This window comes from Musca autumnalis, unplaced genomic scaffold, assembly GCF_047663935.1.
Source record: "Musca autumnalis isolate F117 unplaced genomic scaffold, ASM4766393v1 scaffold_5, whole genome shotgun sequence".
Classification (NCBI taxonomy): Eukaryota; Metazoa; Arthropoda; class Insecta; order Diptera; family Muscidae; genus Musca; species Musca autumnalis.
Genome location: NW_027412088.1, coordinates 13,771,634 through 13,791,050, shown reverse-complemented (window position 1 = coordinate 13,791,050; position 19,417 = coordinate 13,771,634). Strand labels below are relative to the sequence as shown.

Here is a 19,417-nt window from a genome sequence, read left to right as displayed (position 1 = left end):
GCGCTCCGGCGATTTTTTTTTTGTTTTTTGATTGTTCTCATCTATGAACATTGTAGTTTCAGAATCCGCAAAAACTTCCGAAGTGTAAGCACCTTCCATTTAAAATTGTTTCAAGAGCACCGTGGCATTGCTAATGAGGTTCCCTGTGGACATAACGTTTTGGATGATTTTCCGTTTCGTATGACATATGCAACAACGTTTACTTCTCTTCACACTATTACTCTAAGGGTTCTTTATAAAGTGCCGGTTACTGAAAATAAGTAACTGCGCTTTTATCGTTCTTCTTTCTCAGATTCGAGAGTGATTTAACCGTTGCCCACATTTTGCTTCACCCCATACTAAAGTTGCATAGCTTCAGATGGTCTAGCCACTTTTTCCGCATTGCTAGTTTGATTTCAGGCATTCGATCAGCAGGTATGCAGCAGTGATGATGTACCGGAAAATCTTCTCAGCTACCCCAGAATCTGAGGGAATGGACAGCTGTCTGGAGCAGCGATTGCATTTTCGGGGCGCTGAACAACAACAAGTGATGTTAGATACTGCGTTTGTTGTTGTCGGGGAGAGTGTGGGGGGTCTCGTATTCCTAAGACGATGTTGAAGACATGCTGGAAGATGATCTAGCGCAGCAAAATAACTCTAGCTTTGTAGTTCTGGAGGGGGTTAAGACCAGACCAGCATCTGAAGTACACCCATTCCATACATCTACGTTCAACACAATTGATGATTTGCTTCCGTCATCTATCACAATATGACCGATTTGTTTTATATTGATGTGCTTATATATAGTGCTGCCAACATCCATGTTTTAGCGATGCGAGGTCTTAGGCAGGCATCACTTTCTACGATGTTTTACGGTAAAGGCTTAATTTTCCTTTTCTGTGTTTGCATTAATATCGTATAGAATAATTTGAATGTCATTTGCTATTTCTGGCTAATTGTCTTCTGCCAACTGATGAACGCAGATAAAACTAAATTGCAACTTATCATCTATACAAATTGTTTTTATGTGCAAAGGGTTTTTTATACAAGAGGGGTGAATCTATGGACGAAATGTTTCAGCTTCCACTCAAACCCATATATTGTTTCATATCAGCTGTAACGCAGTTGTGTGTCGCCTTTTCCCTTCCATTACACTTCCTGTAAGTCGATGACATCTGTTTTGAAACGCATCCGCCAGTTTCTAAATCGCATCTTCTTTATAAGCCCGGAAAAATCTAGATGATAATTCGCAGATCATAAATGCAGAGAAGCAATATTTTATTGTAGGCATATAAAATGTTTTTGGAGTAACAATGTATTTCGTGTCATTGTCAGAATGTGTTAATTTCAGCAATATTCCTTCTCTGCGAGGTACACCAAAGTCTCACTAAAGAAATTGCAATATTCGTATTGTAGTACGAATGAGATTATAATGTTTGATTCAAAAAAAATCATGCTGACAAATCGAAAATGTGTCCAACATTTTTCAGAAATGGTGGGTGAATGGATCCAAAACCATACTGACGAGATAGAAATTCTCATAGAGGAACATGTTAGTATCTGAACTCATCTACCGATATCTATGAAATCTATGCCAAAAACTTTCGAAAAGTGTTACAATTTTTATTCAACTTCTTACTATATAAATTTCAAAATCATGGAGTTGCTTAAATTCAAATCAGAATGAATGACATTTAAAGCGATCAAACGTTTAAAATGTCTTCTATTACACACCTAAAATTCAATACAGATGTTTTCAAAAATTCCAAATGTTTTATGACCTTCACGACAAAACAATGTGAAGTTCATGACATCTAAATATAGACTTATTTTTAAAATGTTTTCTAAGAAACTTCCGAAAAGGGGTGAAGTGAATTAAGAAATTGTCTGTGTTGTGTCACCGAACTTCATAAAATTTATTGATGTAATGTGCCATGGAGAATGCACTTTCCCACAACTCATTGTAATTTATTGTTGAGACAAGGAAAGAAGGCAGCAAGCACAAGAAGATTCAGTGGATAGGAAGAAGTGTATTCTATTTTCAATTCATTCATTATCATTTTAGAGAAAGCTTTCGTGGGGTTTGGTGCGTTCAGTCAAAAAATAAAATCATTGTTTTTTCTGTTTTTAGAACATTTTAAGTTGAAACGTGACAATTATTTATACATTGTTATCGATATTATTTGTTATTGTTATTATTTTCTTTTTTCTAAAAAACATTCAAACAATGCAATTAAATCAGAAAAAATAACTAAACAATTAACTCAGCCGCAAATAATTTTATTAATTTCCATTTTTTCTTTGCATTTCAATTTCAGTCTGATTTCGTTGGCGCACTGGAGCACTGATAGACGACGCCGGTCCAATTATAATCCAAGCAAGAGTCTCCAAGCGAGTACGAATAACTGCTTTCAAAAATTCGTCATCAAAAAATAAATAAAACATTTTTTTATTCGGAATGCGATAAAATAACAGATAAACAGAGAAACGCCAAATCAAATACAAACAAATGAGACCACAACAAAAACTGCAACAACAACAAAGGCAACAATTTGTTAAATAATTAGCATGAAAATTATCAAAATTCGCCGCGTTATATTTTAAGCGAAAAACACAACGCCGAGGTGGAGAGGAAAAATAAACAAAAAACCCAACAAAACGGGCACACCAACATTAAAGAAGAACGCGTTCGGAGCAATTTACGGGTTTTGTAAGGTCGAAAAATAATTACAAAAACATCTTAAGTGATAAATAAAACAAAATCAAAGGCCTTTTCAAAAGTGATTAAGAAATTTATGGAAAAAATGTGGTTTTAAGTGAAAAAGTGAATTTTGATTAATAAAACAGAGAAAAAAGCAAATAAAATGTCTTTACCTAACATTGCAATACAAACAATAACAACAAATACCAACACCTCCTCCGTCACACCCACAAAGGCATTGCCATCACTTAACCCCAAATTGCCGCCCTTAATAGTGACACAATTATTGGCACCCGAAGAGGAGGGTGGTAGCATATCATCCGAACAAACAATTGCATCACCACCCATCACCGATACGGGTGTCTCGTCCACTCTATCCTCCAAAGATATCCAAGATACCTCACGCAACTCAGACAGTGGCAAGAGTAGCAGCTGTAGTCCCACCCTGCTGGATTGCAGTTTTGATAGTGGCATAGCTGGAGTGCTAATTGAGACCAGTGACATGCAACTACACAAACGTATACAACAGTATCAGCGTATACTGTTGGCCCTGGAGCGAGAACGGGAACATTTTTCCAATTTGAGAAATCGTTTGAGGTAAGTGATTTTTATTTTCCATTTCTGTTGTTATAGGCTAAGTATTTTATTTCAATAGAATGTGAAGAAGAACGGAAGAACAACTCATTTCCATTTAGAATTTTTGGATATTGGCGAACCATATGTCTCCACCCAGATGTGCTTCACCAGTTTCCGTACATTTTAAGTGGAAGTGAGTTAGATTTTTCTATACATTCGCTTGACTTTTATCTTGATTTGGTTACAGGCAGCTTTATGCAGAAGCCCCTTTGAATGGGACTATACAAATAGAAGCACATTTCCAGAGACCTTCTATAAATATGTAAAATCATAATTTAATGGGGTCTATTAGATATAGAAACTTCCCAAAAATAAGTATTCTATACAGAGAAGCCCTTCTATAGAAGAATTTAATTGATACAAGTTGTCATATGAAGATAGAAATCCCTCTAAAGGTAAGATAAAAAAAGATAAGTCATCTAAATGTGTACTCCATAGGTAGAAGCCTTTCTAGAGAAACATTGTGTAGATGAAGGAGTTCTCTAGACAGACACCTCTCAGTGGTTTTCTACACATAGAAGCCATTCTAAAGGGAAAGGAAGTCCCAATAAACGGATTTTCTATAAATAATAGCCACTATAAAGGATCCTCCATTCATAGAAACCCTGTAAAGGGGTTTTCGATAGATAAATGCACTATAAAGAGGTCTTCTATCTAATAAACGCCTATATAGAAGCTCCCCTAAAGGAGTATACCATAGTTATAAACAGTCCTAAATGTACGCGGACTTATCTAAGAGCTATTCTACACAGAAAAAAATTTTAGCCATTTGATAAAAAAAATTCAAAAATTCAATCAAAAATTTATCGAAAAATTTTCATTTCACAAAATTCGATAAAATTATTGATCACAAAGTAAAATTACAACTGATAAAATATTTCACATATTGACAAAAATATTTATCAACATTTTCCACATTGTGCTTGAAAAAATATTTTCTTGAAGAAAAATATTGTATAAAAAATCGATAAATATTTTAGTCAATATGTGGAATATTTTATCAATTGTATTTTTACTTTGTGATCAAATAATTTTATCGAATTTCGTCAATATGACAATTTTTTTTATCGCCGAATTTTTTTTTCTGTTTATGTATTTAGAAGAATGGTTTAGAGAATAGCCTTTCATGGGTCTTCGGACCAATAAACGTGGATTTTTTTAAAGAGTAGCCTTTCATGGCTAGTCGTAGCAATAAACGGGAATTTTTTTGTTAAGGAATAGTCTTTCATGGGCAATCGGACCAATAAATGTGGATTGTTTAAATAATAGCCTTTCATGCGTCTACCTTCTACAGGTCTTCTGTTGTTCTTTTAAAGATAACAGGCCTACTACAGGTCTTCTATAAATAGAAGACCCTTTCAAGATGTTCAACAGAAAGAAACCCTTCTACAGATAGAAGACCTTCTAAAGATATTCAATAGAAAGAGGGCCTTCTATAGGTTTCAATAGATAGAAGACAAAAAATAGAAGACCTTCTACAGGTCTCCTATAAATACTCGTATAAGATTTTCTACAGGTCTTCCATAGTTAGTACATATTTTACAAGTCCTTTTAAAGGTAGTCAATAGATGGAGGATATTTTACAGCTCTCTTATAAACCTATTCATTTGTTAAAATACTTCCTACAGGTCTTCAAAAGATCTTCAATAGAAGGAGAACCTACACAGGTCTTCTATAGGTAGAAGAACTTCAACAGGTATTCAACAGAAAGATGACCTTCCAAAGGTCTTCCATAGGTAGAACATTTCTACAAGTCTACAACAGATGGAGAACTTTTCTACAGGTCTTCTATAGGTAGAACACCTTCTACAGGTCCTCAAAGGTTCAAAGAAATTCTATAGACATATTAAAGGTCTTCAATAGACAGGCGACCTTCAACAGGTCTTCTGTAGGGTTTTCACCAGAGCTCCGATTCACTCGCGAGTGAAACTTTGGGGGGGAGGTGGTAATCTTTTTGGGTGCAATATTTTTTGTGGTTGTGGGGCAAGTTTATTTGTGTGTGGGAGAAGTTTTTGTTTGGTGTTGGGGAGGGGGCAAGTTTCCCCCCTCAACTTGCTAGAATTCGAGAAGAGTTTCACTCGCCAGTGGAATTCGGGCGAGTATTCGGAGCTCTGGTTTTCACTGAGAAGAGATGGAAGACCTTTTCAAGATCTTCAATAGAAAGAGTATTTCTTTAGGCAGAAGACCTTTTATAGATCTTCTATCGGTAGAAGACTTCTACAGTTCTTCTATAGGTAGGGTATTCTGCAGCTCTATTAAAGGTCTTACACAAATCTTTTGTGGGTCCTCCATAGATAAAATACCTCCTACTTGTCTTCTAGGGATAGAAGACTTTTTAATGATGTTCAATGGAAGCAGGACCTTCTACAGGTCTTCAATAGATAGAGGAACTTCTATAGGTAGAATAACTTCTAAAAGTCTTCAGTAGATAGATGACCTTCTACAGGTCTTTAGTAAATAGAAGATTTTTTTTAAAGGTCTTATATATATAGAACACCTTCTACAGGTCCTTGTATAGATCTTCTATAGACCTATCGAAAGTCTTCAATAGATAGACGACTTTCTACAGGCCTTCCATAGATAGAAAACCTCCAAGAGTTCTTCCATATTAAGAATATCATCTATAGGCCTTCTATAGTTGAAAGACCTTTAGTAGGCCTTCTATAGTTAGAAGACCATCTGCAAGACTTCTACAGATAGAAGACCTTGTATGGGTCTTCTATAGTTGGAAGACCTTTTTCAGGTCTCCTATAATTAGAAGACCTTCTGTAGGTCTTCTGTATGTAGATGATCATCTATAGGTTACCTTCTACGGTCTTCACTAGACAGAGTACCTTTTACAGGTTCCCTATAAATATACGATTTTCTACAGCTCTCCTATAGAGCTTTTAAAGGTATTCAGTAGACAGAAGACAGGTCTTCTGTAGATTCTCCATAGATAAAATACCTTCTATAGGTCTACCAAAGATAGAAGAGCTTTTATAGACATTCAATAGATAAAAGTCTTCAATAAATAGTAAATTGGAGACCTTCTACAGGTCTCATATAAAGAGAAGATCTTCTACAAGTCTTCCATAGGTAGAACATCTTTCACAGGTCTTTGTAATGGTCTTCAATAGGTGAAAGGCCTTCCACAACTCTTCTGTAGACCTATTAAAATGTTCAATAGACAGAAGACTTTCTGTAGGTTCTAAAGGCCTCCAACAGGTCTTTTTTAAAGGTCTTCAATATACCTTCTAAATGTCTTTCAAAGATGGGAGACCTCCTACAGGTCTTTTATAGATAAAAGACCCTTCATGGGTAGTCAGACCAGTAAACGTTAATTTTTTTAAAAAAATAGCCTTGCATGGGTAATCGGAGAAATAAACGTGGTTGTTCGAACAAAATATATGTTTATTTCAACAAAATATATGGTTGCTTTAACAATATATATGGTTGATCCAGCGACCCGAACGCGGGTCGAACTACAATCATAAGATTTAGCTAAACAAGTAAGAACGGCTTTAAGTTCGGTCGGACCGAACTTGTTATACCCTCCACCACGAGTGGTATTTAAGTAAAATGGAACAATTAGCTTCCTTTCGCTTAATTAATACCAAATATCGGCAATTTGGCTAAAACAATGTCTCTAACTTCGGGAGGTACCGTTCGGTCTATATCAAAACGTCGACATATACCGACAAAATTTCTGGCAAAAAGTTTTTAAAATCATAGAAGACTATATACCAAATTTCCGATATTTCAGTAAAATAATGTGGTTAAAACCTAAAAAATACAGTAAATCAAGAGGTACCATTCTATGGGGGATATAGGAAGACGTGGACCTTTACTGATAATTCTTTTCTGGAACATTTTATAACCCCATTAAATACTAAATAACAAATTTCAGTCATTTCGGTGGGATATTGACGTCACATCTTTCACAATTACAAAAATCGGGAGGTACCTTCTATGGGGGCTTTATCGAAATTTCAACCTATTCCAACGAAATTCAGTCCGAAAGGGTTTACTTCCAACGTAGACTAAATACCAAATCGCAGCCATTTCGGTGGGTTGTTATGGTCACAACCTTCAAAATACCTTAAATCGGGAGGTACCGCACTATGGGGGCTATACGAAGGCTTGGACATATACCGACAAATTTCATCTGGAAAGTTTTATACCTCAAATGAGAACTAAATACCCAATTTCAGCAATTTCGGAGGAATATTGAGGCCACAACCTTCAAAATACCGGAAATTGGGAGGTACCGTTCTTCGGGGGCTATATGAAGGCGTGGACCCATACCAACAAAATTCTGGGGGGAAATTGTATACCCCCAACGAACGCTAAGTACCAAATTTCGGTGTGATAATGAAGCTAAAACTTTTCAAAATACCGAAAATCGGGTGGTACCGTTCTATGGGGGCTGTGTTAAGGCGTCGACGTGTACCAACAAAATTCTGGGGGAAAGTTTTATACCTCCAACGAAGGCTTAATACCCAATTTCAGCCACTTCGGATGAATATTGAGGCCGCATACAGAAATTCGGGTGGTACTGTTCTATGGGGACTATATGAAGGGCTATAATAAGGGAAAGCTGAAAACCCCCAACGAAGACTAAATACCAAGTTTCAGCCATTTTAATGGATTATTGTGGCCATAACGGATTATTGTGCCTCCGTGGTGCAATGGTATGCACACCCGCCTTGCACGCTGAAGGTCGTGGGTTCGATTCCCCGGCCAAGCAACATCAAAGAATTTTCAACCGTGGCAAAATACCCATCAGTAATGTTGGCGACATTACCTGAGTATTTCAGCCATCAAAAACTCCTCTGTGGTGTCTTAAGACACGCCGTTCGGACTCGGCAATAAACTGTAGGTCCCATATCATTGAGCTAATATGAATCGGGGTGCACTCATTGATATGAGAGAAGACTCCCTTGTCCCATCTGAGATGTTTGTGAAACAATTATATATAACCTTCAAAATACCGAAAATCGGGAGGTACCGTTCTATGGGGGCTATATGAAGGCGTGGATCTGTACCGACAAATTTCTGGGGGAAAGTTTCATACCCCCAACGAAGACTAAGCACCAAATTTGAGCCATTTCAAAATGCCGAAATTGGGTGGTACCGTTCTATGGGGGCTATATCAAAACGAGAACCGATATAGCCCATTTGCAATAACAAACATCCTAGGAGTAATAGAAACTTCTATACCAAATTACAAAGCTCTATCTTAAAAATTGCGAGCTGTATCTGGACGGACGGACAGACGGACATGGTTATATCGACTTAGAATTTTACCTTGATCAAGAATATATGGGGATTTTTTAGTGAATAGGGTTTACGATGAATATTTCGATGTGTTACAAACGGAATGACAAATTTAATTATACCCTCCATATTATGGTGTATTATACCCTCCATATTATGGGTATAAAGAGAATAGCGAATTACAATCCTTAAGTGGACAGATGCAAACCACTTGTCCCATATGTTAAGAGGAGACCCACTCTTGTAAATTTCTGAAAATCGGAGAATTTTTCTTGGCTTCATTTAAAGTAGAAATAGCGTAGAATATGTGGTAAAATTTTCAAGTCGACCACAACAATATTGCCTGAGATATGAGCTTTGAAAAGTGACTTTTTTGGGCTTTACATGTGGTGGATCATCCCTTAAGAAATGAACCTTCCTATCCTTTACGTGATGTTTACAATTCGAATATCCTGTTTATCAGAACATTAGTGGCGTTTTTTATTAGGATAGCTATTGCAATACAGCTATAGGTGCACAAACTGTCTCTTGTCTGGATTTTAAATCAGGCTGCGGTAATTAGGAACATATTTCAGATCTTTTTATAATAATTTATTTAAGTTCTCCACTCCTGCTTTTATTTTGTGTACAACCATAGGCTAAGGCTAAGACCTTATTATACTTTCCAAATTTCCAGGGGGCAGAAAACGTTCTTTCTCAAAAACATTTATATAGGAACACGTTTCCCCCTTGCAGATATATTTTCCTTATTTATTTATTTTTTCTGTTCAAACCCGACCAATTATATGAAAATTTCAAATTTTAAAATTCACTCCATCATTCCTGCTTTGTATCACCAAAATTCATACATGGCCTTACATTAAAAGAAACCAATCATCCGCCACCGCCTTTAAATCTGGGCTAATTTAGAAACAGAGACAGACTCACACATCATCTTGCCCTGGGGACGGGAATACATAAATATGCATGTAACCGATGCCATTGCATGGCATGGAATGGCATGACAAGCCAAGCCTTATTTTTACGTTACAACTGTCTACATTTTGGCATTAACATTACAAACTGAATGACGGGGGAGAAAAGTAAGTAAAGCTTAGGTTTAGAAAATCTAACCCACAAAACAATGACTATATTTTGGGACAACACAACAAAAGAGGCCGACAAAAACAAATCAAACCGAAAAACACATCAGAATACAATAAATGTAACGAATGAAAAAAATCGCACACAAATTCACAGACTCACTGTCATCGTCGTCATTATCATTTGCGATCTGCGTCACCCCAAACAGATGTGGAGCTAGAGCTAGGTTGGGTCATAGCCATGTCATGCTAAAAAACAAAAAACACGTCTACTTCAGCCATTGAGATACTTGCAGTTTGTTAACAACATTGTAATGTGGCGTTGCCATGTTGGTATTTTGCGACCAAAAAGTTTGGGGGATTTTTTTTTTAAATTTGAGAATTTTTGGGTCGAATTTTTTGGGTGATTTTTTTCAAAGGTTCAATTCATGGTATAAAAAAATATATTGTTTTAGACTGGAGAATGGAAAAATTTTTAGCAAACAGGATGACCAATTATAAGAACAAAAAAGAATACTTCAGATTTAAAGAAATCGAAAAAAAAATAATTATTCATATTAATATTAAAATAATGAAAATAAATAATAGTATTAAAAATAAAAATAAATAATATTCAAATAGGTATTTATTTAAAAATACGTAAATAAATTTAAAAAATAAATTACTATAATTATTTATTTAAGCAAATTTAATTTTATGCCCAACTGGGCAATAATAAACGGGTTTTAAAGAATTTTCTTTGTGACCAAATAAGGGTGAATTTTTTAAACAATTTTATTTAAACACCAAGACCACAATAAGCGTGTATTTTTCATAGAATTTTATTTTCGACCCAAGAGCACAAACGTGGATTTTTTTAAAGAATTTAATTGCCGACCAAAGAGCACGATAAGCGTGGATTTTTTAAAGAATTTTATTTCCGGTCCAAAAACACAAAAAACGTGGATTTTTTAAAGAATTTTATTTCCGGTCCAAAAACACAAAAAACGTGGATTTTTTAAAGAATTTTATTTCCGGTCCAAAAATTAACAATAAACGTGGATTTTTTAAAGAATTTTATTTCCGACCCAAAAAAAAACAAAAACGTGGATTTTTTAAAGAATTTTATTTCCGACCCAAAAACACAAAAAACGTGGATTTTTTAAAGAATTTTATTTGGGACCAAAAATTAACAATAAACGTGGATTTTTAAACAATTTTATTTCCAACCCAAAAACACAATAAACGTGGATTTTTTAAAGAATTTTATTTCCGACCCAAAAACACAAAAAACTTGCATTTTTTAAAGAATTTTATTTCCGACCCAAAAACACAATAAACGTGGATTTTTTAAAGAATTTTATTTCCGACCAAAGAGCACAATAAACGTGGATTTTTTAAAGAATTTTATTTCCGACCCAAAAACACAATAAACGTGGATTTTTTAAAGAATTTTATTTGGGACCAAAAATTAACAATAAACGTGGATTTTTAAACAATTTTATTTCCGACCCAAAAACACAATAAACGTGGATTTTTAAGGAATTTTATTTCCGACCCAAAAACACAATAAACGTGGATTTTTTAAACAATTTTAATTGGGACCAAAAACACAATAAACGTGGATTTTTTAAACAATTTTATTTGGGACCAAAAACACTATTAACGTTGATTTTTTAAAGAATTTTATTTCCGACCCAAAAACACAGAAAAGGTGGATTTTTTAAAGAATTTTATTTCCGACCCAAAAACACAAAAGACGTGGATTTTTTAAAGAATTTTATTTGGGACCAAAAATTAACAATAAACGTGGATTTTTTAAAGAATTTTATTTGGGACCAAAAATTAACAATAAACGTGGATTTTTTAAAGAATTTTATTTCCGACCCAAGAGCACAATAAATGTGGATTTTTTAAAGAATTTTATTTCCGACCAAAAAAACACAAAAAACGTGGATTTTTTAAAGAATTTTATTTCCGACCCAAGAACACAATAAACATGGATTTTTTAAAGAATTTTATTTCCGACCAAAAAAACACAAAAAACGTGGATTTTTTAAAGAATTTTATTTCCGACCCAAGAACACAATAAACATGGATTTTTTAAAGAATTTTATTTGGGACCAAAAAATACAATGAATTATTTATTTAACAAATAAGTGATTAATTAAAAATAGTCTAAAATAAGGATCATTTCAGGGGTGCCAACTTGGTGGTTTTCCCGCTACTTGTGGTGATTTTTGACGTACAAAAACCACTGTTTAAGCAGGAATGTCAACTGTTTTAAGGTAAAAATCGCTACAGACCTATGGTGCGTATGTGGATGTAGCGATTTTTACCTCGGGACAGTTGACATCCCTGGATCATTTTCCCATGGGAATATCGGGAAAACCTATTCGAATTTTGTTACACTATCTTCAGAGAAGTTTAAGCCTGAGACTAACAGATAATATTCATTAAAGAGACCGATGTGGATGCACGTTTAATACGTTTTCTTATTCTTCTTTGTTTTCAATTCACATTTGGGATAAAATTGGCAACTTTGTTGGTCGCATGACAGTGACAACAATTTTCCAAACATAAAAAAATATTATTACCCTTTTTTGCAGACATTTTCCCATTATACGATGCGTTTTATTTGCAAAAATTTTGTTATTTGCCAATCATCATAATTACCAAACATAAAAATTAATGGCAAATTTTGCATTGCAAAATACAGTAACAAAAAAAAAAATAGACATGTCATAGTCACATGAATTTTTGCACAAATAGGAAAACGAATTTTCAAGATTTCGTGTTACGACAAAATTGCAAATTTCATGCCTGAATTGTTGCAATATTTTTTGGCGAAACGTTAGAAGACCAAAAAAAAAAGAATAGTAATTAAGTTAGTTTTTATTTTGGTATTAATTACAGGTCTTAAGAGTCACAACCATTTCAAATATTTTTTTTGGATAAATGAACTTCAAAGTTTCGTGACTGCCACAAAAGTTTTTCCCAACAACATCCTCTTATATGACTCGGTGGGTATAATGATGCTCTCATTTGTAACTAATGATGCCTTTACTATTGACCTTGGGGGAGATAATTCATCATTTCCGATTAGATTATCAAGACAAATTTCGAGATAAAAAATAAGATTGCGTTTATTTCTTTGTAACTAAGGGGATGACTAATGGCGAAATGCAAAGGAAATACAAAAAAATCATACTTTAAAAAAGTCAGGGGTGTGTTACTCATATACAAAAAAAAGAAAATAGAAAAAATGTTATTTGATGGACTTGGGGTCTGGAAACTTCTCCATGAAACATAGAAATACATTCTTTGCCAATAAACCCCTAAAACCATCACGCTATCTCCAGACTTTTTGCTCTAAAAATAACTTGAGTTTTCTATGCCTACCCACACTCTGTTTACATTGCATACAAATGTAAAGCCTACATTCTTAAAATTCACGACGTTCTGAATTGAAAATAACTTCAGCTAGCGCATATCTAATTTCCATGATTATAATGGCATAATGTCTATAACCTCAAAAGCGAGCATTACACTCTATGTAAACATTTCAAACTGTCATTTATTATTATTCCTCATAACACTTTGCTTTGGATGGTGTCCCCCTCTATGACATTTTGTATGCAACTCATTGACATGATCCACTTGTTTCAACCATTTACTACCTACCCGTAGTGTTGGTAACCTGTGTTCTTATTGTAAAACTTTCTTTCTGCACGTAAATAGGAACAGGCGAATAGCCAGACAGACAAAGAAGAAACAAGCAAACAACCAAACGCACCAGACAAGTGACACACCAAAGACATGTCTTTTTGTGAAATTGGGTATTATTGACCGACCGACCATACAATCCAAGTATTCTATTTCAATTGTTTTGATTTTTGTTATGTATTCGGATTATTTACACTCCTGACATTTGACTAGCTGCTGCTAATCGCATTCATATTGTTTTTCTAGTTTCATTTCATGTCGTCTATTTCACTTGTACGACAAACAAATAATTTAGAAAGACAACAGCAGAAGAAACGGAAATGAAAGAACACAAAAAAACAGAGGAAGACAAACACGTATAAATTATAATAATGGGTCATTCAAGAGATATTTTATTTTTCTGCTAGCATTCATTCATCACATACACCTACTTTAGGCACTTTCAGCACCCTGCACAGGGAATGTGGGTAAAGTATGGTTCTTAAGAAGCCCACAAGAAGGGCGGAGTTTTAAACAATTTTATTTGGGCCCCAAGAGCACAATAAACGTGGATTTTTTAAAGAATTTTATTTCCAAACCAAGATCACAATAAACGTGGATTTTTTAAAGAATTTTATTTCCAAACCAAGACCACAATAAACGTGGATTTTTTAAAGAATTTTATTTCCAAACCAGGAGCACAATAAACGTGGATTTTTTAAAGAATTTTATTTCCAAACCAAAAACACAATAAACGTGGATTTTTTAAAGAATTTTATTTCCCACCCAAAAACACAATAAACGCGGATTTTTTAAAGAATTTTATTTCCCACCCAAAAACACAATAAACGCGGATTTTTTAAAGAATTTTATTTCCCACCCAAAAACACAATAAACGCGGATTTTTTAAAGAATTTTATTTCCCACCCAAAAACACAATAAACGTGGATTTTTTAAAGAATTTTATTTCCAAACCAAAAACACAATAAACGTGGATTTTTTAAAGAATTTTATTTCCAAACCAGGAGCACAATAAACGTGGATTTTTTAAAGAATTTTATTTCCAAACCAAAAACACAATAAACGTGGATTTTTTAAAGAATTTTATTTCCAAACCAGGAGCACAATAAACGTGGATTTTTTAAAAAAATTTATTTCCAAACCAAAAACACAATAAACGTGGATTTTTTAAAGAATTTTATTTCCAAACCAAAAACACAATAAACGTGGATTTTTTAAAAAATTTTATTTCCAAACCAAAAACACAATAAACGTGGATTTTTTAAAGAATTTTATTTCCAAACCAGGAGCACAATAAACGTGGATTTTTTAAACAATTTTATTTCTAAACTAAAAACACAATAAACGTGGATTTTTTAAAGAATTTTATTTTCCAACCAAAAACACAATAAACGTGGATTTTTTAAAGAATTTTATTTTCCAACCAAAAACACAATAAACGTGGATTTTTTAAAGAATTTTATTTTCCAACCAAAAACACAATAAACGTGGATTTTTTAAAGAATTTTATTTCCAAACCAGGAGCACAATAAACGTGGATTTTTTAAAGAATTTTATTTCCAAACCAGGAGCACAATAAACGTGGATTTTTTAAAGAATTTTATTTCCAAACCAGGAGCACAATAAACGTGGATTTTTTAAAGAATTTTATTTCCAAACCAGGAGCACAATATACGTGGATTTTTTAAAGAATTTTATTTCCAAACCAGGAGCACAATAAACGTGGATTTTTTAAAGAATTTTATTTCCAAACCAGGAGCACAATAAACGTGGATTTTTTAAAGAATTTTATTTCCAAACCAGGAGCACAATAAACGTGGATTTTTTAAAGAATTTTATTTCCAAACCAGGAGCACAATAAACGTGGATTTTTTAAAGAATTTTATTTCCAAACCAGGAGCACAATAAACGTGGATTTTTTAAAGAATTTTATTTCCAAACCAGGAGCACAATAAACGTGGATTTTTTAAAGAATTTTATTTCCAAACCAGGAGCACAATAAACGTGGATTTTTTAAAGAATTTTATTTCCAAACCAGGAGCACAATAAACGTGGATTTTTTAAAGAATTTTATTTCCAAACCAGGAGCACAATAAACGTGGATTTTTTAAAGAATTTTATTTCCAAACCAGGAGCACAATAAACGTGGATTTATTTTATTTCCAAACCAGGAGCACAATAAACGTGGATTTTTTAAAGAATTTTATTTCCAAACCAGGAGCACAATAAACGTGGATTTTTTAAAGAATTTTATTTCCAAACCAGGAGCACAATAAACGTGGATTTTTTAAAGAATTTTATTTCCAAACCAGGAGCACAATAAACGTGGATTTTTTAAAGAATTTTATTTCCAAACCAGGAGCACAATAAACGTGGATTTATTTTATTTCCAAACCAGGAGCACAATAAACGTGGATTTTTTAAAGAATTTTATTTCCAAACCAGGAGCACAATAAACGTGGATTTTTTAAACAATTTTATTTCCAAAGCAGGAGCACAATAAACTTGGATTTTTTAAAGAATTTTATTTCCAAACCAGGAGCACAATAAACGTGGATTTTTTAAACAATTTTATTTCTAAACTAAAAACACAATAAACGTGGATTTTTTAAAAATTTTATTTCCAAATCAAGAGCACAATAAACGTGGATTTTTTAAACAATTTTATTTCCAAACCAAAAACACAATAAACGTGGATTTTTTAAAGAATTTTATTTCCAAACCAAAAACACAATAAACGTGGATTTTTTAAACAATTTTATTTTCAAATCAAGAGCTCAATAAACGTAGATTTTTTAAAGAATTTTATTTCCAAACCAAAAACACAATAAACGTGGATTTTTTAAACAATTTTAGTTCCAAATCAAGAGCACAATAAACGTGGATTTTTTAAACAATTTTATTTCCAAACCAAAAACACAATAAACGTGGATTTTTTAAAGAATTTTATTTCCAAACCAAGAACAAAAAAAACGTGGACTTTTTAAAGAATTTTATTTCCAAACCAAGAACAAAAAAAACGTGGACTTTTTAAAGAATTTTATTTCCAAACCAAGAACACAATAAACGTGGATTTTTTAAAGAATTTTATATCCCACGCAAAAACACAATAAACGTGGATTCTTTAAAGAATTTTATTTCCCACCCAAAAACACAATAAACGTGGATTTTTAAAGAATTTTATATCCCACGCAAAAACACAATAAACGTGGATTCTTTAAAGAATTTTATTTCCCACCCAAAAACACAATAAACGTGGATTTTTAAAGAATTTTATTTTCCAACCAAAAACACAATAAACGTGGATTTTTTAAAGAATTTTATTTTCCAACCAAAAACACAATAAACGTGGATTTTTAAAGAACTTTATTTCCAAACCAGGAGCACAATAAACGTGGATTTTTAAAGAACTTTATTTCCAAACCAGGAGCACAATAAACGTGGATTTTTAAAGAACTTTATTTCCAAACCAGGAGCACAATAAACGTGGTTCTTTTAAAGAATTTTATTTGGACACCAATACCACAATAAGCATGGAATGTTTTTAACAATTTTATTTGGGCCCCAAGACCACAATAAGCGTGGGTTTTTTTAATTATATTTTGGGACCCAAGTCCACAATAAGCGTGGGTTTTAAAGAATTTTACGTGGGCCCAAGGCGACAATAAACGTGTTTTTTTTTAAATAATTATATTTGGGCCCCAACATTACAATAAGCGTGTGTTTTTTAAGAATTTTATTTGGGCCCTAAGACCACAATAAGCGTGAATTTTTTTAAAGAATTTTATTTGGGCCCCAAGACGACAATAAGCGTGATTTTTTAAGCATGGATTTTTTAAAGAATTTTATTTGGACACCAAGACCACAATAAGCATGAGTTTTTTAAATAATTTTATTCGGGCCCCAATACCACAATAAGCGTGGGTTTTTTAAATTGTATTTTGGGCCCTAAAAGTGTGGGTTTTTAAGAATTTTATGTGGGCCCAAGGCCACATTAAGCGTGGGTTTTTTTAAATAATTTTATTTGGGCCCAAGACACAATAAGCGCACGTTTTTTAAGAATTTTATTTGGCCCTAAGGCAGCGACGACCACAGAAATACAGCCAAAGCGAAGACATGTATGAACGTATGAGTGAAAAAAGCAACAACCACATTATGTTTTTGTTTGTTTTCATTCATTTACACTGTACGTGAGAGAGAGAAGCAAATGCAAAAACAACTCAGTGGGCGCCCTCACTATACGGTCTAAGCAAAGAAGCACGACCCTGCCCTAAGGCCACAATAAGCGTGGATTTTTTAAATAACACAATATGCATGGCCCCAATAACACAATATGCATGGTTTTTTTCTAAGAATTTTATTTGGGCCCCAAAAACACAATAAGCGTGGGTTTTTTAAATAATTTTATTTGGGCCCCAAGACCGCAATAACCGTGGTTTTTTTAAATAATTGTATTTTTTACCATATAGTGGATACCTTGATGTAGGGCGATTCCCCATAACAGCCATGACCACCCTAATATTTTCTCCTAAACCCTTGCTTGGTTGTTTGACAATTCGCAGTGCTATGGCATTTTGCTATTCGTCGCATTAATGTCTAATATTTCATGTCAAGCGGGTGTCTTTTAAATGTAAATCTGTTTTTTTTTGTCTTCTTCCCTTTTGTCACTCTTTCTCCAGGTTTGTGGTTTCAATTTTCTACAAGGGTTGAGACGAACAAAGGGAAAAACAATGGCAAAAAAATCTGCTTTAACATGCAATACCGGAACATAAAGAATAAACTGAAATCCATCAATTGTTTAGTTCCGTATTAGTACTGAACACGAAACGCACAGATTTTTTTTGTTTTTTTTTTAAGTCGTGAGAAAAAAATTCGAAAAAAATCTTAAGCAAAAAAAAAATCCCCAATATCCCTTACAAAAAAAATAAGCTGAATTATTTTTAAATTTAATAATTTATTAATAAGAAAAACTACTGTAACCATACAACACTAAAAAACGCTTAAGAAGAAAAAAAGCTTTTATTGGAAAAGCTAAATGCCGCAAGAACTTCGTCGCACTTATCTATGAATTAAAATTGTGATACGTGCTCCTCGTGCGTGTGTGTGTTAATTTTTGCATTTTGTTTATTTATCAAATTTGTTATTAAATGAGCAAAAACACGGAGATGGCAGCGTTAAAAACGGCAGTAACAACAGCAGCGACATTAACGACAGCAGCAGTCGATAACGACGACGCACTGCTGCTTATCACAAAATGAAAAATATCAGAAGAAAACTGAAAATAATAAAAACAAAAAACACTTAGTAAAGTTGGACTACAAAAGTTAAAGGTACAACGCTAAGGTTAACACCATTAGAAGTTTAGTATTAAACGCGAGATATCAGTTGACGTAACGCGCAGACCCACGTTCGTCCGTTTGTCTGTCTGTCCCCTGTTCGAAATTAAGTGATACGCTAGAGTGACAACGACGGTATTCAAAAAAATTCGAATTTTTTCATTTTGTATCTAACCTGAGAATCACGTTCTTTCAATTAGTTTAGTGCTCCGAAAAGATTACTTAGATATTATATCATAATACGCAACTATTAGTGTGGCGAAAAACAAACTTGGGAAAAGAGAGAGAGCAACAAAATAGCGTAGCAAGAAAATAGTAAAAATTGAAATTAGTGCTGATTTTAAGAATTTTTATAATTCTTTATTAGTGTTCAAATTAAAGAATGACAAATATTCAAAGTCAGGGAGTAAAATAGGTCGAGTAAAATTTGAATGTGAAGCCAATTTTGTTGGATTCTAAATGTGAAGTGACCAAATAAAAACTAGAATATCAAATGAGTGCGGTTGAATGACTTATGCTCATCCCTGCAACAAAATGAACTTAAAAAATATATTCAACAAATATTAAATTTGGATATATACTTGGAAATTTTCCAGTGTTAGCAATCGATTTAAAAAAAGACTATTGGCCAATGTCTATACCATGGCGAAAAATAAGCCTACTTTTGACAAACACTATTCTGATATGAGTTTCCATGATATTACAATAATGTTTTTATA

The 19,417-nt window shown here is 33.4% G+C and overlaps 1 protein-coding gene across 9 annotated transcripts in view; it reads left to right on the top strand.

The window, feature by feature from the left end:
- The window catches only part of M7BP (Myosin-7a binding protein), a 246,315-nt gene that overhangs the window by 44,660 nt on the left and 182,238 nt on the right, over positions 1-19,417 (top strand). For 5 of the 9 annotated variants that reach the window (XM_073991467.1, XM_073991468.1, XM_073991466.1 and 2 more), the window contains exon 1: positions 18,726-18,833. Coding sequence is in view for 2 of the 9 variants with exons in the window: in XM_073991463.1 (XP_073847564.1) it covers positions 2,844-3,277 (434 nt within the window). In the remaining 7 variants the exon portion in view is untranslated. Of the gene's footprint in view, positions 1-2,297; positions 3,278-18,681; positions 18,834-19,417 lie in introns of those variants that run through there. The other 4 variants (XR_012413346.1, XM_073991463.1, XM_073991462.1 and 1 more) reach the window with 2 other exon arrangements.